Below are 22171 nucleotides of genomic sequence, written 5' to 3' on the forward strand. Positions count from 1 at the left end.
TGCCAACAACAGCAATAAAACAGGGGTAGTATATTTAACTTTCTTCTCTTCTGCTGGCTCCCACATACATCCTCATGTCCTTGTTTGTGGAAGCGCTCTAATTAACATGTCAAAGAACTGCTCTGCAGTCTGCCTCAAGTTCCCCCTAGACGGTACAAATAAGTCTTGCACGTAAAACAGCTTTACAATGATAAGAAGACTTCTTCACAGAGGAATGCACATTCCTATCACACATCTCTGTACCGCTCCGTTCCTAAACCTCTTTCGGCACCGCGTACCGCCAGCGCGCAGACGGTGGCCCTCAGTAATGCTTGTGTTGAAGACACAGGGAGAGGAAGGCCTCCAGAAGCACAAACTAGCACAGAAGAACTTTACATTTAAATCTGTAATCATAACAATAATAAAGAATTAACAATTTCTCCTTCTCTCAAAGTAAAGGCATGGTGCGCAGCCCCACGCTGCACAGGAATCAGTGATGCTCCTGCTCTGCTCAAGGAGCACGGGCTGGCATCTTTCACCCGTTTGATGGCTTTGCCGGTTCTCTGTCAGGAAAAAAACAGTTTTAACCTGCTCAGACATCAGATTCAACTTTTCCCAGAGACCAGCAAATCAAGGCACTGCCTTAGAAGAAAATGTATTTCTAACGCTTTTGGCCCGATCCTGATCTCCCAAGGAATCATTCCAGAATGACTTTGGACTGCAGTGGGGTTACACTTTGGTGCAAAATCAGAGGAAAGCCCTAACCTCCCTGAGCGTGATTCAAAGTCGCTTTCAGTCAATGGGTATCGTTTCAGTATCTTCAATTAACTGCGAATCAGACTCTATCATAACAAAAATAATCCTTTGCTAATTAAGCTTATATTTCATTAGGGCACCTAGTATAATTGAAGGCTTAATTGTTGCTGAGGGTTTCTAGGTGTGGCACATACATAACTAAACATTAATTTAGCATCTGTACTAATAAAGGGTATATAAAACAGCATAAGACAGCAACAAGATCTTCACAAATCATCGGTTCTTTCCAAAGTCCTGAAGCTTCAAATTTTCGTTCCAATTCGCTCAACAAGTGGACAAGTTTTTACCTCAGAAATTTTAATAAAAAATTTCCTGGATCTTCATTATTATTTTTTAGTTAAATTATGATTTAAAAGTTGACAATTATAATACACAAAGATTATTTAATGGTGGTAAGAGGCTTTAAAAATTTGATAAATCTTTCCACTTTGAGAAATCTGAATATCATTTGGTGGGAGCAAGTCATTCAACTTAAATATAAATCCACCCTTTAGAACTGGGCACACCATTATTCTCCAGTCCTGCTTCATAGGCCTCGGAAACTTCAGTGTATATATTGTGCCATCAGTGTTACTACTGGTACTGACAGTGCAATGAGATGGTCATCTGGTCCCACCTGATTTTTTTCTTTCAGATCTATAGTTAATGTTCTCCTGCTAGCAGAGGTAAATATAGGGCACTAAATAAGTTGGTATTCCATTTAAGAATAATAAAAAAAAACCCAACAGATTTATTTTCCACTCAGTTCGTTGGCTTCTTTCAATACAAATGCTATCCTTGTCCTCTGGGATTATCTTGAAAATGAAAGGTTACCCCCAGCAAGAGGGAAATGTAAAATAAATACTGTTATAAATAAAACATCTTCCAGCATGTAGAACAATCCTATCATGTTCCTGTACCCTCAACATACCTAAGGCAGGTCCACATCATAACAGCTTGAGCTCTAATCTGGAAAAAATATTAACATCTGTAATAACAGTGCCTTAGCACCTCTGCACAACGGTGAAGCTATCTCCTTCTGTCTCCAAATGTCCCAACTAGCAGAGTGGCCTTCAAACAGCAAAAGGCTAAAGCAAGCAAGCAGAGAGGTGTCAATACTGATTTCCAAAACAAATCGGCTCCGAGCTGGAGCTCCTCCAGTGCAAACGGCAATCACCTACCTGTGTAAATAAACCTGCCCGGTGCGCCTTTGCAAAACTGTTTGGATTTGTATGATAATGTCACTTCAACCACTCCGGGAATGTGGCGTGGAGGTGTCTGCACTCGAATGGCGTGAGGTGTGATAAGCTAGGAAGTAACAAAAGGAGAGGCGCAATTAGGACATGTCTGTATTACTCCCCCCACTTTCACTTTTCTCCTTCCAAACATGCTTTATGAGTAAATGCATTGCTCATTCTTATATAGGAGACATTATAGACCAGGCAAGTGACACAGCTGGTCTAGTTCCTTGCCTCCCAGAGAGGAAGACACATTTTATAATAAATTGTCATCAAGAATATTGTACTGCTTACGCCCATTAGTTAATTGCTGGCTTATTTCTGGACCCAGAGGGAATTCTTTCTCCTTCCCAAACCTTTCCGTATTTCGTTACCTTTACCTTTCTCCAGACACCTAGAACCGTTCAATTCCATTCTGGATCATCACTGAGCAGTTGGCTTCAATGACACCACATAGCAAGAAATTCCACAAAGAAAACCTGTTCCATGAATTTCCTTCAGCAGGTTTATCTGGCCCGCCTGACCCGCCACCAGTTTTGTACTGGTACTGGCACAGGAATTACCAGTGTTCCCCCGCACTTTCCTGGAAAAAGGAATGTTGCCGCCTTTTAGCCATAGGGAGGCACCTCTACCCACCTCGCTCCAGACAAGCATGGTTCCAAACACAACTTGCAGCCCATCAAAGAAGTTGTCTCCAATAATGATGACCATCGCCCCCCCTGTAGTCCAGCCTTCACTTGGGCTGATTGCTTTGATGCACGGCGTGGCTAAACAGAACAAAAAGAACATCAGAGCATCACATTATGGCAGGGGGTTTTGCCCCACGCCGCTTTGACACTTTGCGATAATGGGTGTAAACTCTTGCAGCACTAAACTCAAGCAACTTCGGTGCACGTCAAGCACTCCTGAGTCATGTTGATGCCAACGGCAGCTGAGAGCAGCTTCACCTGCACGCTCCTGGGAGCCTCCACTGCTGCGGCTTCACGGCCGGCAGGAATGCCCTAGTGCCCGAGGGCATTTCCCCTCCGGCCGTTCACCATTCCACAAACCCCAGTGAATAAATAAATAAATAAATACATAAAAAGCATGTTTTCTGCCCTGCTAGTGTTAATTACTTGCCTATTCATTACTGGCACTTAACATTGTGTCATTAAAGCCTAATAGGCCAACTGTAGTGGGTGTAAAAATGAAATGCTTAGATGATTGTGCAGAGGCTGTTTAAAGAAAAAAATATACCAAGACTACTCATTAGCATATGATCACACAAAAGCCAAACCCAGTGGAAAGAGAGATTGATTAAGATTTATTGAGTTTATCAATGGGTAAAAAAGATACAGGAATATCAAATGTTTCCTCCAATTCCTACCAGGAGACAATTTCTAATAATTTTCTTGATTTTATAGAGTAGATTTTTTTTTTTTTCCTTCTCTCTTCCATATGTTCAAGGCCTCTGGACTATACATCCCATCAGGAACCCAATATGGTTTCCAGGCCATAACCAAAGTCAATCCATCACTCCATTCCCAATGTTGACAGGGTCAGAGGTGGAGGGGAACTTTGGCAGTGCTCCAAAAACATGAGACTCCTTTGAACAGCCAGTCAATCACATCCAATCAGTCAAGGAAAAACTGGATGGCTTCCTAGGCTAGGAATCCTGGGATTTTCCTTCTACCATTTCACTGCCCGCTGGGGGAGAATTAACACCACTATGAATTCTTTACTGATTCAATCATTTTCTTCCAGTTCATTAATTCTTCTTTTAGGTTGATATAGGGCACAGTTAAGAAGTGGGGCAGCAAAACATTATAATGAAATAATATCCTTGCTTGTCTTTTCTACTAACATCACCAGCTCTTCTCACTTTCACTAGCTGCAGGGGAGGGAAAAGCAGACACAGATAGCATTTTCTAGTAATTTTGTGTACTGTCTGCGTGAGAGAGGTGGAATGCGTTGGTAATGAATGTATGGGAAGAGGGAGAGGAGGGGCCAACCACTTTGAAGCTGAACAGATACAAGTATTTGTAATTGCTTTAATATAGTCCAAAACCCATCCTGTAGCCGGCCATGAGTCTTCCTTAGCCAAACAAACTAAAATCAATTAGTGTCAGTTCCCTTCTGTGCATTGTTATGCTTTGCGCGTAGTTTGTTTAAGGGAACTAGTGACACTTTTTCATACACATCTTGTGCTCTAACAGTTCTGTTTAACTAAGATGTCATGTTGCCTAATTTGCCTGAAATCAAATCTACCCCAGCTGAGCGAGAAGTCTGAAATTTAGATAATACTTAGGGTTTCTACGGTTTTCATCTTTGCAGTACAAACTAATTAGTAAGGGGGGGGGGAGTCTCTTAGATGTAAAGAGGATCACATTTTGCATGTAGTAGACACTGTTTTCCTGCCTCTTCCATCTCTAAACCCCCTGAGGTTCTGTAGTTCCCCCTTAGCGCTCCTTCCCTCCTGAAAACAAACAGAAATTGAAGAATGGCTAACATGTTTTTGCATTCATTTGCATACTGTTCTTCATACACCCATCCTACCTTCTGAGGGGTCAAGCCTCCTTGCTCTCCGTCCATGCTTGGAGTTGTTGTGAACAAACATGTTGTCAGACACTGCCAGCACATGCCCATCAACGTTCACTGTTGTTGATAGCACAACCTAGATATATTTGGAAAGGGAAGAAAAAGGAAGCAGGTAAATTATGTACTTTGAAATTCAACTTACTTGTTAAGTATTAATTACTCAGTTTAGTTAAAACCCTGTTCTGTTTGTAAAATGGCATCACCTCCTGCAGGGTTTACTCCCTAACAAGAAGGGGAGAAAATATTTTCAGCCTTCAATCCCTGCATTAATTCCATTTAACATAGCATCCTAAGGGCCGTATAAAGTCCTTACCGTATAATGAACCAGCTACCGCAGATGGCCCTAAATTTAGTTTCCTATGATGCACTGTAGCATAGCTGATGGCAGAGAGGGCTATATATACCAACCAGGAGGGCAGGCTGCAGAGCACCACAGCAATTTGCCCTCTGATACATACACGCAGATTCAGAGCCATCTGCTGTACTGTGCACACGGGCAGATCTATCTGCATCTGCTCCGAAAATACAGGTCTCCATCGGCTAAGCAAAATGGAAAATCCTCCGATGTGAAAACTACCTAATATCGTGTCTGGGTTTTGACATATGCGTGCTCAGTGCCTCTTGCCCGAGGACCCCAAATCAAGCAGCAGTTTTTAAACCCTAGCCTCTGTGACTTATGTTGCTGGGCTCCGATAGCACATCAATTCTTAGAGGAAGTAACCGTAGATGTTAATTAATCCCACTCAGTTTTCCCTTAATACAACATCCAAAGCTGTAAGTCCTATAAAGCCAGAAATATATCTGCCTTTAAACCACAAACTTTTAGGAAAATGTGAACAAGCTGTGTTTTACCTACTGAAAGAAGGTGCATCTTACTGAAACTTTCAGGTTTCGACCGTTATTCGGTGTAAATCAGCTTAACTCCATCCAGCTGCCGCACAGCTATAGTCATTCACAGCTCCTGAGAACCTCACCCTGGGTGTGTGCATCAATTCTCCCAGATACAGCTGTCCTAGCCTAGGTAGGAGAAAGTCATGCCCTAATTGTTGATAAAACTGTCTCCAGCATATAGCAGGAGAAACCTTGCCCTTCTACTGGATTATGCTAGCCTAAAGAATACGTTCTTTCTTTCTTGAGACAAGTTTAATTCATTCCAAAAGGCTCTTGTCATACTGTACTCTGATACTTCTCAAGCATTCTTGTCACAAAATGCGTTGCTTTTGCGTGCCAACTGATTTCATCATTGCACATTTGGGTGGAGTGAGACTCCCATCCAAAGTGAACGTTTCCCACATGACATAGCTGAGCCCACTCAGATGCACTTCATTATTTTCCGTTAAACAATGGAAATAAATTTTAATCTCTCACTGGCCAGCACAGAGCACACTATGGCATCAGGGGAATAGACCTGAATTATTCCAGTGTCTGAAATATTTACGACAAGTGTTTAAATTGTAACCAAATGTAAATAAAAAGTATATCATCTATATACAGTTACACTATATAATATATACATATCTGAACTCACATACACAAGGTATGCAGGCGATAAACACACACCCACATGCTCTCAGTATGAGATCTTTATAATATGTGCAGACTTCAAGTGTGCACACACTCCCTGTTGGAATCACCATTTGGGTGTAAGTGTCGCACCCAATACAAGAGCCTCATTTCGCTCGGAGTTGTAGAGATGCCTGTAACGTGAGTAACAGCAAAAAGAGCCCTCTGCTTAGAAGATAACTGCTGAGCATCCTCCATTCCCTGAGCCAGAAGGAGGGGAAGATGCACTTTTAGACCTCTCTCCTTGAGTGCTTCCATTTTTATTCACCTCTCCCACTCATCACAGGAGGGTCAAAGCCACTTGGCATGTCACAGGCGGGGACCTAGGGCAAATAAATACAGCATTCTCAGGGACAGGGCAAAATGCGAAGTTCAGATCTGGATCAGAACATTCTCAGAAGTTTGGGGCCTTACTCGCAGCAAGCTCTACGGTACTGCTGAAATCCAGCAGAGACCTTTGTCATCTTTGCCAGCCAACTCAATATCAATGATGTGGAGCGAGAACATGTGAGCTTATGGTCATAAAAATTACTGAACTTCTTCACTTTGCTCCGGTCCTTCCTTCTTGCCTGGTTCAGATGACAACCCAATTGTTTTATACTGAAGACTAAAAAACAATGTTTTATGGATAAAAGGAAGAGGAATGTGCATTCCACTATGGTCTCTAACTCCCAGGCCCTTCCCTTTCACAAGCCAACTGCTTTCCCCCAGTGAGTATTTCCTGGGTCATGAAGGGTGACCCTTTCCATCTGGAATCAATCAGTCAACTCCTGACAACTTCCTGAAACACCTCACTCCATTTCCTGTTCTCTCCCCCTTCTCTCTTTCCCCCTGGTTTGCTTCACTCTTCAAAACTGCAGGCCACAGCAGCTTAATGTTAGAGGGTCAGACACAGTTAGACTCCAAAACACTACACAAGAACACCTTTGACCTTCAAAAATCTTTACATCTTAGCTAAACAAATCAAGGTCAACGTTTCTTACCATTACCTTGTTAACCATTTCTATGCATTTTTGCCAATGCCCTTCTGAACACGTATTTATCAATAACACTTGTTCTCCTAACATCGTAAAACATACCGGGCCTTTTTTTTTTTTTTTTTTTTTTAAACCTGTATTTAGTGCCTATGAAAGGTGATGTGCAAACTCCCCATGAGATTTAAATTCTCAGATTTGGCCACAGCACTGGCAAATGGTTTTGGTGCATTTTGCTTTTCCTGAGCTGACGGCACTTCTTCTTGTAAATGATAATTTGGCTTCTATGCCTATTCAGTCGATGGTCTTTTCCCTAAAATCAGGAGTTAATGCAAAATGTAATCCTAAGGGAACGATTTGAGAACATCAAAATATGTTAGGTAGGCCATGGATCCCACTAATTGTAGCCAAGGGCCAAATCTGACACAGACAGCACAACGACTGAAGATTTCGTGCCACCCAACAGCTGTATCGAGCCGTCAGCTCAGCTGGAGTTTCAGAGGCCAACCAGGCTAGCAAGAAACAGACAGGGCCATGTGTTATTCCCTCATCCATCCAAAGGTAGGCTCCATCTCTAAGAACAGCGAGGGAGTTACAGGCTTCCGAGCAGCATTTTCAGCAGTTCTTACGGTTCTCCCTGCAAATCTGCAAGGGTCTTGCGATTAGCTATGAAGCCACAGACATAAAACAATGGTTCCCCAGCAGTACTGAAGAAATGCATATCCTGTATCTCGACCTTGGGTTTGTTTCCCAGATGGATTACTGCCACACAGTAATCCCTGCTCAACCACCACAATGAGGGTTCACCTACCATGACATTCAGACAAACTGACTTCAGAATGTGAAACTGAGGTTCTCTGAGCTGCACTGCCCCTCTTTTGCTTCCCTGCATAGGTCAAAGTGTTGTATTTCTCTACAGACTTTTACCTGCATGCTAGAATTTTTCCTCCCCCCTCTACACATGATGTCAGGATTTCTATATACTGAAGTACACTCCTCTTCAAATCACATACATGCAACTAAATACACATCATCGTATATATAAAAGCTGTATCACTCATAGACACCTATTTAGACATATGGTACAAACATTCCAGGCATACAGGCATTTACTTACATGTAACATATCTCATCACTGTGTAAATGATCTCTCTCAAAAAATTCCTGTTACCATTCCAAGTGTGGAAAAAATTCTTTATGACACTGTACATCTGGAAACAATATTACATTCCTGATGCACTTTCCCTTAAAACTCTCTAGTCACTGCACCATGTTATTTTAACTTTTCAAAAGAGTAACTACTATAAGGATTTAAAAAATTATCATCATTATTATTATTTTCCAGCTGGGTGGAAGAAAATATGTCAGGCCTCATCCTGCTGTCTTCACTTGGACAGGGCTCCCATTGATGTCAATAGGCGTTTGGGCTGAGCGAGTAATACAGGAGTAGATGTTAGAATATAACGTGTTTGCTTCATAGTTGGATTAGGAATAAGATAAACAATGTGAAAAATGCCAGCAGCCTCTCTCAGTTCAAAACTTTCCTTGAATTCTTTGGGAAATCCTCCCCGAGACCCTGAGCTAACGCAAAAATCCTGCACGTGGCCGTTGTTTCAGGAGTGGGACCTCCTAAGGCTGTAGGGGCACAGGGGTAGGAGATAACTCCTGTGTCACTGACGTCTACTCTCCCACTTTTACAGACAACCAAACCATGTAGCTACTTTTATAAAATTGTCATTATATAAAATAGCCATTTCAGGGTCTTGCCTTTGGTAGTCCTCTTGTTTTAAGGCCTACTTGTCCTGGCAGTTAGGGAGTTTATGGTATACAGCCTAAATTTATTCCTAGTCACTTTATACTTGACACTAGCTTTAATTTTTTTTTTCCCATTCTGATCTACCTTAGGATATTTCTAGAGAGCAGTTACGTCCCTTCCCAGTGTATGTCACTAAAGTGTTTGAGCCAAGCTCCCCAGTCACCTTAATGACCCATTCCTGCACCTGTCCCGATTTCATTTTCATTCTCTTTTGAATATAGTTAAACCAGGATATTGTGTTCCAAACCAGACATCAGTGGGGTATGATGGTACAAATGCATCCTTCTTTCCACTGGCAACACTTAACTGAGACATAGTAGAATCTCCTCTGTGGCTTGTTTTTAATAGACGATACACAGCTCTGGCCCCTCGCTGTCGTGAGCACGTGAAGCTCTTTGAGTGTTTTTTCTTTTGCAGTTACAGTCAGCCCTTCCCTTACTCATGCAGAATCTAAAATAACATCACTTTTTGTTGGGTCAGTCACTCTCCGATGAAGAAAGCTGCCACCCAGTAATAGCTCCAAGCTCTGCTGATATTAGTTGCATTTGTTTCCTAATCTATACCTGGGAAATTAAGTCTCCCATCGTGACATTAGTCCGCGTAGTACCCATCTCTCTTAACAACAGTTCAGTGATTTCTATCCATAACCAAATCTGACCGTGAGAGTCTCTGGCACATGCTTTCACCATCAGTCTGGAAAGGATTTTGATTTAGACCAGTTATATTTTTTTTCTTGCTATCCCTTTTTGTTTCTTACAGTCTACGCTCCTAACTCACAATATTATCCCACCACTCCTACCCATTTTTCGTTTTCCTGAATGACACAGATCCTTCAGTGCTTTGTGTTAGAACCTAGCTGGGTCAATTCGCAAACACAGCCAGCTTTGCTCACGTGCCTGATGATGAACTGATCCAACCACTCTGAGGTCAGGAAGGAAATCTCCCCAGGGATACACCTTGTTATTTTTCCTTTCTCTTTCTCCCTAGAGCACCTAGAGGGGGATACCTGCCAGGAAACATTCCATGCCATGATTTCGACTGAAAACAGAGGGCAACCGCTGACCTTTCTCTTTTTGTTTCTAAAAAAGCATGTTGGTTCAAAGATGACCATTGTTAGTGCTGATGTTCGGTTGCCTTGTACCATTCTTTCGACTGTGGCACTGTAGGATCTGTTTAATCACTACGGTACTGGATGAAGCAGAATTCCCAATCAACAGGAGTCTAGGGTGTTAGCACCAGGTCTCAGCTGAAGCATTTTAGCTGAAGTGCCTCATCTTAATTCCACAGAATTATTGTCCCCATTACACACCGGTCGTTACCATTAAGTATCATTGGGCTTCAATCAAGTTCTCCAGGAGAAATCCTCATTAAATGGAGGGCATCATATTATTTTTTTTAATTCTGTCCCTAGGAGAATCACTCGCTCAGAATACAGCAATGACAGTAATGACAATACCTATGTAAACTCAGATTTGCAGATTAGCTGAACTCACACAGCACTGTGGTTTGAACAGGCGATTTTAGTATGATTTTGTTTCAGTTTTCCACTGACAATCTTTATTCAGAAATATTTTAATTTATAAATAATCAATATTTGCTTCACTTAAATTCACGAGGACATATTCAGGCTGCATACGTATTAGGGCAGCCATCAAGTAACTATGAAAATATCCATTAGTTCTAGAAAGATTCCCTTTCTCTGCTTTAGCCACTGACAGACATTGGAAGTAGTGAGTGATTCACAATAAAATTATGTTATTACTGGGAAAAAAACCCCCACTTAAATAAAGATTACACATCCTTTAACTTCTGAGGTACATTTTTTTCAACAGCAGAAAACCTTTGCATTTGATTAAAAAAATGCGAGTAGAGAGATTTTCATTGTATATTTGAAGCTCTACTTAATATCAAAGCAAATTTCAAATACTTACTGCCATCACAAAGCAGCTAGTGCTGCTCTCCAAACTAAAGAAATATACAAAAAAAAAAAAAAATCCCCTCTTCAGGCATCTAGAGCTGTATTAAATTTACAGCGCAGTGTTAATGTGACCTTCCCATCCTTTCTCCTTCACCCCCCTTCCTTTTTTTTTTTTAATGAGTGTGATATAAGTGAAATCTAACATTTAATCTAGTTTATTATATCGTAACTGTACTATAAAACATGTAAATTTTATAGCGTATCTAGAAGTGAGGCTGAGGCTAGACTCAGAGACTGGATCCCAGCATCCTGGAGCTTTGGTTATCAGCCAAACCAAGCCCAAACACTGCAGCTTCACACCCATCTCTAATCAGAAGCATTGACTTGACACTTTTCCAGACATGAGTAACCATTCTTCCACGCTGGAAGAACTCAATAAGATGCACTCTACAGCACTATTTCCATGCCTCTTATTTATATTTGCGTCTCAACAACAAAGCCTGAGTTTTGGGCTTTCATTCAACCTCCATTAAAAAGCAAAAATGTTTTTTGATGAGACCATTTCAGTTCCATGTTTCAGTAGCAACATAAATGAAAACTTTGCTATAAGGATTCTCTCTTACGTTTTCTTTAATAACCATTTTCAAAAAAAAAGTATCTTAAAGTGTCCTGGAGATCTGACAAGCACTACTCTATTGAAAATGAGTAATTTGGTTCTGCAGAAAAACATAGGTATAATGTAAAAGATACTCAACTGAGCATCACTGTAGAAGTCTGTTTGTTTAAGGAAAGTTGAATGTGTGGAAATGTTTGAAAGAGGAGGGCATTAATAACAGCAGCTATACAAATAATTTATTAGGAAAAAAACATGAAGTTTTTCAATGTGGCCCAAGAATAAACCATAAAGAATTAAATCATAAAATTAATAATGTACCTTATTGCACTGTGCTTTTTGACCCTGCTTTTACTCTGTTTACATGTTCCTGTGCTGGTAGGACCAGCAACTGTCCTTTCAAACCTAATAAACAATTCTGCACAATTATTACTTTGCCTGATCCCAATCTCAACAATTAAAATGAAAATGAACATGCTCACGGTGTGCAAGCACACCACTAATATTTGAGGCAATCGATCTTTTTTTTTTCCCCCTACTTTAAGAGTAGCTGACAGACTGTGCTCAACAAGGAGCAAGCAAAAAAAGTGTTTGCTCAAATTTAAAACCAAAACCAAATAATGAAAAAAAAAAAAAAAAGAGGAGGAGGATCCAGAAGGCAAAGAGAGTGGAGCATCCTATTCCAGAACACTCTTCACTTTCGTTACATTCAGGGAAGTCATGCTCTAATCCTTAGAAACAAGGAGGTAGACAGAAAACAAGCTGTCTTTGCTTATTGGCTTTGCTGTTCATCATGGCTAATCTCCTTTGGAACACAGAGCTTTTTTTGCTCCCAACGTGTAAAATTTTAGCAACTGAACTACTTTTTGTATCTTTTTTTATACATGCTGACCTCCGTAGCCCAGAACAAAGCTCATCAACCGACGCATCCGGTTTTGAACAAGACTGAATGAAGATCCTGCTTTTGCTCAAGCATTTTGCAATTTGTCTCAAAGGGTTCATTTTTTGTCCTGCTGAAGAAAAGACTTGTCAACATTTTTTATTTTGACAAAAAGTAAGCTAAACCTAGTGGGTTTGCCTGATCTTGATTAATTTTGGGGTTTGAACTTCAATCTCACAATGGAACTCCAAGGGTATGAACTCACATGTGCAAAAGGAGTTTAAGCAAGCCCCGCAGAACAGAAAACTTTCGCTTGGCTCTGTTTTTTCGGCTTGGCATGTTGTAAGGGAGAAACCCAGATGACGAGTGTATCCCAGCTCGTTTTCTTCTCCAATAAACTGCTGATTTTGTTACAAAGATCAAAAGCAAGGCCCCACTGTCTCATCTACAAGAGGCGTGCCAGGTGGAGGGGCCGAGGGATGAAGGCGCTCCGTCAGCAAGCGGGGGTGCTGCGAGACGCATTTCAGTTTCTCTGTTCTACGTTTCACTGGGAATTTGAAGATGGTTTGGTTCTACAACATCACCGTTTTGGGTGTGGAGATCCAGAGGTGAAACAAGGAATAAGGCTGATACCAGAGAGAGATTTCTGCCCCCCAAAAAACAGATCCAAAATCCTGCTACAGCTCAGCACCTGGTCGAGATCGAGGACTTGGGTTTCACTCCCCGTGGTGAGGGGGCAGCTAGTGTGAGACTGAAATTGGGTCTGAACAACTTCAGTGCTCAGGTGTGTTTGTATCCAGAATTTCTATTTTAGCTGTTCAACCAATATTATTTGTAAGATGGCGGCACCTAGAATCCCCAGGTGCTAACCAGGATGCCCTCGTGCAAGATTTTTTGCAAATTCATAACAAACAAAACAAAAGCAGGAGACTCTGTATTTATGTTTTGTTACTTTCCACAATCAGCCATTCTAGCCAGCTCTAAATGCTAAAAAGATCTATTTACATGCTATAAATTGAGTTTTCCTCTACTCTCAGATCTTTTTGCATTCTTGGCACATGATATCTATTTGGTGTGTTTTATTTATGGAAATTGACACTTGAAAAAAATAATCAGTATAAATTTCCTAACAATGAGCACCTCTTTTTTCTCATGTCTTATAATCTCTAAAACACAGAATGAAGAAGTCAGTGCAGTCTTTTTAAACTACCAATGAAAAAAATTAAGTTGGTCAGAAATTTTTCTTTAAATTTATTTCTGCTCAAAAAAAAAAAAAATCTTTTATGTTTTTTCCTGGATTTCTTTAAAATTTCTGGAGCTTTCAGGAGCTTTCATTATGGAGTATTTCTCTTAAAAGTTCAAATTTTTTTTTTTTTGGTTGACAAAATTTACCTTCTGTAAATTTTTCATTGCTAGTAAAAGCAAAAAAAAAAACCACCACACTTGTCTGTGAAAATATGGTTTGGTGGAAAGTTTTAAACAACTCTGTAAACTCCTGTGGAGTTTTAATGTCATTCATAAATGAGGAAAGCGATGCAAGTGCCCACGCAATGAAACCTGAATTGCCAAAGCTAAGGATGTCACCGTCCTACTACAAGTTTTGTAGGTCTACAAGAAAATCACACATCCATCAATAAGCTAAAATCCTCTTTGGTGCAGGGATGTGACACCGTGAAGGTACAACGGGAATGATAACAAGCAGTAATAGCATTTACGAGGATAGCCCTGATGCTCATCGGTACATTTCAGAGGCTTTGGCTGGCAAAGCCTGCATGCGCTCTCCTGAACCAGGACCACAAAGTTGAGCAACTCTGTTTGGAGAGGTGGAAATACAAAGGCAAAATGGCTCATTAGAGGTCAGCCAGCAAATTAGCGGTATGGTCCAACCCTCTGACTTGCAGCCCTGGATCCCTTTCGGCAGCCGTGCTGCACGGGGGTTAGTTCCAGCACCACTTGCCCACCACCCCTCACGTCACCAGAGACCTGGCCACGTACCCAGCACGTAAAAGGCTTGAGCTTTTCCCTTTGCATTTGCATAACTAGTTACAGGTAAAATACTTGTTTATCAAACAGAGCTGCTTAAACGGTTAGGGTATGAAAGGTGGGGCCTGGGTCTGCCTTTCTCCTGTCCGCTGACACACTTCACCTCCTTCTGTGTTTTTATTAGCTGGTATTCACAATACATCAGCGACAGCTATGATGAAACCAGTGGCAGATTTCACTGCAAAGCAGCTGGGTCATCGTCCCATGGGTCTTGTTGCTTTGCTGTGTGAGATCTTAAAGTGGCCATCACTATTTTGGCTTCTTTTTTAAAAAAGAAGCTGAAAGGGAGGGCTTGAGAGTGTTAAACTGCAAAAAAAAAGGTGGAAAGAGATAGGGAGTGGAGGGAAATGAGGAGACTGCTTGTGTACCACATACAGAGCTACTTTGAAAAATTCTGAGGCTTCTAAGTATCACAAACATGATCCCTGCTGTGGGCAGCTGTATGTGCGAGTGCTTTGCCCGAGGGTGTCAAATCAAATATCCACTGCTGGTTGGTACAGTACATCACTTCCCCTTGGGGATTCAGAGTGGAAAAACGAGGAAAAAAAAATAAAAGGGGGTGTGGGGGGGTGGTGGTGTAGGTTTAAACACAACAAATGGAGAAAAACTTTAACAATATCCGATATGGCTTATTATATACTGTCGTCATATTTATTATGAACAACGTAGGAGAGAGGAGAGGGAAAAGATAAAAAAACCAGAGAGGTTAATGCTGAGCCTCATAAGACTTACCTGGAACCGCCTCATATCTCTTGGGTTTCCTGCTGTTTTCAAGCAATTCTGATTGCACTTGAGAAAAAATTTCAGGAAGAATCTGGAAAGATAAAGAACCATGTCACTTCTATTAAAAATAACAAAACAAGTGGTGTTATATTCTGTTTTAAAGTATATATTGCAGGGATTTACATGGTGGCGTATCAGTAGACCAGAACTGTAAGAACTTACCGAAACAGGAATTAAACAAACAAAAACAAACCCCAAGAAACAGAAGTTAATAAATAAATAAATAAATAAATAAATAAATAAAAATCGGGTAAAGTACAAGCAAAGTGACTGTAATCAACTCTGAGCTGGGCTGCTAGCTGGTATAAGTCAACATATCTACTCCGATTTATGCCTGTTTCCTCACTGCATGTTTGACCACATGATTTTAGTCTCTTTCTTTATCTCTCCCTTGCATACAAGGTCTTTCTTTTGCTGTCTGAAGGGATTTTCCATGAAACAATGTAGAAGGATAATGTTATTGTAAAAATTACAAAAACCAACAGGGCAACTCTGAGGCAGATAAGCCTTGAAACTACTTAGAATGTATTAAAAACCAGAAACAAACACAGCTCCCAGAAGAAGCTGATGAGATTTCATCATGACGACGTTTTCAGTTGTTAAGATTTCAGTAACTAAAGCAGAGAAGCAGAACTGCCAAGAGTCCAGATTATAATCTTACAGAGATTTTGAGAGAGGATAACAAAAAACGCAACCTGAGGTAATACATGACAGCTCATGCTGTCCCAGCAGATAAACCTATTAACATTGTACAAAGTTCTCGTGCCAATTATTTTTGCCCTGTCACATACGCCTATCTTTATGTGTTATTATTCTGTAGAGTTTAAGCTTGTCACCTACACAAGTTGAATCTTCAGCATGCTTGGTTGGCTCACCCAACACCGGGCACTAGAGCATATAGATTTCACAGATTAGAAATATTAGGCAGGCACTTTGCTATAAGCTTTTCCACAACGGTTTGTGGCAAACCGAGGGAGGAGAGGATTCATCCCTTTGTTATTTGATGAACCTGATTAAATTTGTGAATCGCAGAGGAAAAGAAACTACATGAAAAAAAATAAAACCGTAGTTGTTAGGTTAAAAACCAAATAAACGTGTCTTCAAAATTCAGACATAACAGGCAAGTATTTTTTTGGCATCTTCTATCGCAAGTGAAAATATTTGCTCTGATTCTTTTCATTTCCGTTCATTGGACAAAACGGGTTTAACTGCCACAATTAAAATAAAACAACAACGACGACGACTTTAAGATAGATTTTGAAGGAAAAAGACTTGGCTATAAGAAAAAAAAAATAGTTGAAGAATTGATTCGGAATACAAAGAACAATTTATTTATTTATTTCTCTTGCTGAGTGCTTTCCTTAAAAAAAAAAAAAAAAAATCCGCTTTTGCAGTAAGTTAAAGTCCCAGGTGAGCCAGGCCTATTTCCCTTTCTGTTACTATGACAACGATTTTTTACCGCAGTCCCTAAGTCCCTTCAGAACTCACACATTCATGCCTTGAATTAGAACTTTAAAGGAGAAAGATGTATATTTCCTAGGTTTACCAACAACAACAACCAAAACAGTCCTAACGCGAGACAATAAAGCAGAAACCCACTCGCCCTTGGTATTGCTCCTCTCTTTGCACCGCTCACGCCGCCGCATTGCTCTTCCATCCGCCCCAAACACACAAAGAGGCATCGAAGGATCTGATCCATTTATATGTTGCTTGAACAAACAAAACCCTTCGAAAACCTCATGACAATTGAGCCCACAAGAAAGACCCAGCTAACGTCATCCTAAACCACTGTTACAAAATGCATCTTCCAGCAAGCGTTTTAAATTAAAAAGTGCCATTTTTTTTCTTTACATCTCTCACAAACGTTTTAAAACCCCAAAATCCTACAGAACTTCGTGCCTCAGGAGCAGCACGGAGTGAATATATTCTATCAAATAACTCTTACTGACTCCTCACGCTAAAACCTGTGACCTCTTTTATGTGAGTGATTCGGTAAGCAAGATTTTATCTGTAAGAATGTTTTCGGAAGGAAAAATACTGTGCGTGCTGGCAGACTCAAAGATTCACAGGAGAATTGGAGCCACAAAGCGTTACTCACAAACACTCCTTTTTATCCTGCCCTCTTCTTACAGATACAAAAAAAAATATTTTCAGATATACAAACAGCTTATGTCACTGAGATCTACCTATGGAAGGAAAAACTGCAGAATGGAACCAAACTATACAAATGAAACCAAGGCAAGTAACTTTTAGATGAAAACCAATGAGCCACTGGCTAACTGATTATTCTGGAAGATAACTGCAAACAAAAATCCACAAGAAGTTGTTACTTTCGAGGAAAAACAGAAATTCAAATTAATCAGGAAAATGTCCAGTTTCCTTTTGAAGTTTTTTAAACGTTTGCATCCCTATTCTATCTAGATGAGAAAAATGATCAACGTGAAGTAAAGAATGAAGAAAATCAGAGCAAAGAAAGGTGCCTGCACGAGAACTTGCTGCATCAGCTGAATGACTTGGGGAAGAACCGCGGTACTGGGTGTTACAAACTCCTACAAGGCAGAGAGAGAAAGGTAACAATGCTAAACGTATGTTTAACAGCACTCATCACAGAACTCTGGAACACTCCATGGCAACGAACTAGATTCATATTTTCTACTAAACATCTCCAGAAAATTCGGGTTCAGATCCCCAGCAAACGTAAATCAGCAGCATATGTGAAAATTAACTGGGATTTAATTTAGATCTGAGCTGATTCATACCGATGGGTATATCGCCCATTAAAAATACACAGAAAACCAAACTCTCCTTCTCTCTGAGCTGCCTGCCTCCTACGAGACACAGCGTCCTCATCGCTCACGGACTGCTTTGCAATAAACAACATCCAGCATGCAAACACGCGGAGCTTTAGGGTATTTAGTCAGGGAATTTAACCAGCAGCAACTTTGGGAGTCCCACTTGAGACAGTTTAAAGGTGCCCGACTTTCTGGAATTGCCGAGTTCCTCAGCTGCTGAAAATTGTGCACCTTTAAGATACTGCAAAACGGGCATCGGTAATCCTCATCTCACTTGTGAAAGTGCTGGCTTTGGGTTTTAGTGGCAATGTTCATATATATTGCCTGTGCTAAGACGTTTGTAGTTTCTGTGGAGCTCACTGGATATGCTGCACTAAGACAGTTTCCCCTCCTATCACCCCGGGTTTAGATTTAGTTTTATTTACATGCACACACAAGAGTTTTTCTCTTTCCTCTAGCTGAACCACATCTCTCTTTTTCTCCTTTCAGAGTTTCTCCAGTCAAATTCTAGCTGCAACTGGGCATCTGCTTGAAGTATTTGGTAGGTTGTTATATATACATATATATTTTAAGTGGTTGCATCTGGGAAAGGCATTAATATTTATTGCAGCATTAGAATAAAAATGACTTGGGGGGAGCAAAGAGGAGGGAAGGTTTAGCACTAAATGAAGCTGATTTAGGGGTAACAGGAGAATTGCAGAAAGGCTTTATTAATTTTTTTAAATGAGAACCTTTAGCCAGTTTTTGGCCTTAACTTAGACATATATCAAAAAAGAAAAACCAGAATTAAAAAAAATAATTTGTTTTTTTTCATGTTTCTTAGCTGGCCTTTGTTCCTCACTGAGGACGGCATTAGCAACGGGTTTAGCAGATACCTCTGATCCCCGCCAGGCAGAGCATGGCCCGCTCACCCCACTGACCAACATCCACAGGCACTGGGGGAACCTAAATATTTTAGAATGACCACCGCTAAAAATGCTGGCATTGCTATAGAAAACCCAATTAACTTAATGCATGGACATAAAATCAACTAAGATAGAACTATAGACTTATCCTTTTTTGTCCCTATTGTGTCTCTCATACAGTCGAGCTTTCTATCTACAGACTGATACACTGGCAGAGGTCTCAAAAATGCACCTTAAATTTCAGGATTTAGGGGCAGCTCTTGTAAAAGTTACTTCTCCTCCTACTGGGAGTTACCATCATGCCCAGGAGTTGGGTTGATGAATCACGTAAGTGCCCCTTTTTCACTTCACTACAAAGACGGCTGTGTTATCTCTAGGTGAGCAATCCTATCTGACTTTGTGGGAAAGCCGCCTGGGAGCGCTTGGATGATCCATGGTACGGCGGCAGGACAACAGAAGCAGTTCCCCATCAGCAGGCTGTCGGTGGGCAGTGAGGAAGGGCTTGCAGCTCTCCCAAGCTCTTCTCAGGGCAGCTGCTGACCCACACGCCCACCCTGTCTGTGCCTGCCTGTATTATCAGGTTCTGTACCCACCTGAGGCAACTTACAAATGGGGCTGGAAACCTCTGAGAATATTTATCCTCCATCTCGGACAATTGAGAAGAACCTTAATCAAGTCCTGTCGGAGTCAGAAAAAAAAAAGATCTTTCTTGTGACTTCAACAGGACTAGACAGAAGCCCTGAAGAGCAGTCCCACAGGCAACAAAAAGTATAGGGGTTTTTTTTAAAAAAAAAAAAAAAAGAAAATCCATTAATGTTTTTTTAAACGCCTGCCACAAGACCTGGGACTGATTAGTCTCACCACATGGAACCACAGAAATAGATAATATGCTTTGCGCTTTTATAGCGCCATTCTATGGGACTTAAACTTCAATTAATTCTGCCTCACAAAACCCCTCTGCAGCAGGTGTTGTAACTCACCATCTTACAAAGATGCCAGGGCCTGGAAACTGGGAGGGAATTACTCCCCATCACACCACAGGTCTGCCCCAGGGCTGGGACTAGGACTCAGATCTCCTGGCTCCTGGTTCTACATCTTAACTAACCTTCCGATCCACCTTTCATGCTTTCTTCAAACACAGGTACAGAATCAAGAGATACAACATTGGTTTTGTCTTGTGAGCAGACACTGGATACGCTTCTAAAACATCCCTTGTAAAGCAAATACCAAGATAATCCTGTCTTGTTTGGGTTACTGTAGAATTTGGATTCATGACCTCAGTCGATTTCTGGCATGAGAACATGCCTACCATCTAGCAGGATTATGTTTCTCAGCAAATCCTATGATGCTACAATCTAACGAAAATATGAAGACATGGTGGCATTCTGCTTAAATAATTAAAGCACTTCCAAAAAGTCATAAAAGTGAACAAAGAAAAAAACCAGAAGCTGTTATTACAATATCTTTGCTCCACTTAAACAATATTAAGATTAAACATACTATGAACTGCAAAACTATCCTTACAGTGAGGGCCTGACTCCAGCTCCATCAAAGCTAGGAAATTCTGAGATCAGGGTCTCCCATCCTCCCCTCAACTCACCCGTGTGTGTCTTGGCATTGCAAACTCTGAGATAAGTGTGACGAGTAACCCTACCCAATGCCACAACACGAAAAAGTAGAAGGCTTTACTTGAAATTTCTTCCTTTCAAAGGGACTAGGTCAGATTCTGCACATACATTTGAAGGTCAGTGTTTAAAATCAATTAACTCCGTTTATTTGATATCATCATCTTGATTTTAATGAATATCACAGTAAAAGACTTCTTTATAATCTGAATATTTATCTCTGGAGTAATTTTGTTCTATTATGTCAGTGTGTATTATTAGGGAGCTGATGAGAAAATTTCCTACTCCTTTCCAGCAGTTATAGTCAATGTGGGATCAGGCATTGCACAAAGGCATTCTAAATGAACATACACCTTATACTGTGCGAGAAATGAGTGAGGTTATTACAATAATCCAGAGTATTTATATGATACTCCACAAACAGCAGCTAATTAATCTTCACAAAACTCCTGTGCATAAAGTGTGAACCCATTTTAGCAAACGTGAAAACCAACATATGTAGGTCAAAAGACTTTTCTGAGTTTGTTGGAGATTTTCTGTGAGAGAAGGGAGCAGGAGTCAGGCGATACGAGTGAGGTCCCAAGTCTAGGCCAGGAGAAGAGAAACTGGACATTCATTTGTCACTTGTTTTTTTAATAGAAAGACTCCAGCTGCACCAAAAACCATGCATGAGCATTATGCCTGCTACTCCTGCCCCCAACAACATCCTCATTCCCTGACGGGAAAAACGAAACCCTTCTCTAGCCTCTTGCCTTGATTCCAAGTAATTTCTTCAGTCATGGGACCATCAGTCTGGATAGACCTTTCTCCAGCTCCACAAAGCTGCATGCAGAGGACAGCCAGACTTGGCAAAAGAATTCCTCAGCTTGCATCAGAGATGAGTCAGGTGTATGCAAACTAAAGGAGATGGACTAAATGATCCTCTGAGGTCGCTTCCTCCTAAGTTGCTATGATTTTTATTTTTACGCTTCCATCTGTACTTTCTGCCCTGTACAGCCCCTTCCATCACCATTACATCTTTCTCTCCATCTCACCTGACTGCCCTCTCAGCTTCCAGGTACTGAACCTGACCCCCTTCTACAGGAACTTTTTCCTGTGCTCCACATTTTTTGTCCTTGCCAAGGTAAAGTCTGCTTCTGCAGAGGTCTAAAGAGTGTGGTTCAGGAGTAACTGCAGCGATGTTAGCAGGACTATAATGGTAAAATGAAGCTGGCTTCAAGTTGTGAAGCTTTTGTGGATTTTTACTTGTGTTATTAAATCAAAGCGGTTTGGACAAAAATCTATTATAGGACACAAAGATCCTTTGCCCTGAGTAAAGTCCAGATCAGAAGTTTTCTGTTTAGGCCCATCTTTATCATTAAATTAATATTTAATCAATCAATAACAGCAGGTTCCTTTCAAGATGCTCGCAATACAAAGCATAAGACGACACGCAGATCTGGTTAAGTGTGATGGAGAACAGGTGAAATTAGTGCTTTTGTTTCAAAAAGGGAGAAAAGCTCAAAAAGAACTTGAAAGTACCACAAGGCATTGTTTCGCTAAAATAAGTTGGAAACATCAGACAATTTTAAGTATCAAAACAATTCTGTTTTCCAAGGCTAACAGCCTCATGCCATTTACCAACATCTACTGCTCAACATCCTGCTTTCTTTTTCCCCACGCTTAGTCAA

General features: G+C 40.8%; 1 protein-coding gene across 7 annotated transcripts in view; it reads right to left on the reverse strand.

Annotated features, from left to right (window-relative positions):
* The window catches only part of EBF2 (EBF transcription factor 2), a 144028-nt gene that overhangs the window by 20600 nt on the left and 101257 nt on the right, over positions 1 to 22171 (reverse strand). For 5 of the 7 annotated variants that reach the window (XM_055820156.1, XM_005234249.3, XM_005234248.3 and 2 more), the window contains exons 7-10: positions 15129 to 15210; positions 4548 to 4665; positions 2649 to 2779; positions 1956 to 2082 (exon numbers count right to left, since the gene is read on the reverse strand). In XM_055820156.1, the coding sequence (XP_055676131.1) occupies positions 1956 to 2082; positions 2649 to 2779; positions 4548 to 4665; positions 15129 to 15210 (458 nt within the window). Of the gene's footprint in view, positions 1 to 1955; positions 2083 to 2648; positions 2780 to 3860; positions 3864 to 4547; positions 4666 to 15128; positions 15211 to 22171 lie in introns of all 7 variants that reach the window. The other 2 variants (XM_027782176.1, XM_027782174.2) reach the window with 1 other exon arrangement.

Source organism: Falco peregrinus, chromosome 17 (genome assembly GCF_023634155.1).
Source record: "Falco peregrinus isolate bFalPer1 chromosome 17, bFalPer1.pri, whole genome shotgun sequence".
NCBI lineage: Eukaryota > Metazoa > Chordata > Aves > Falconiformes > Falconidae > Falco > Falco peregrinus.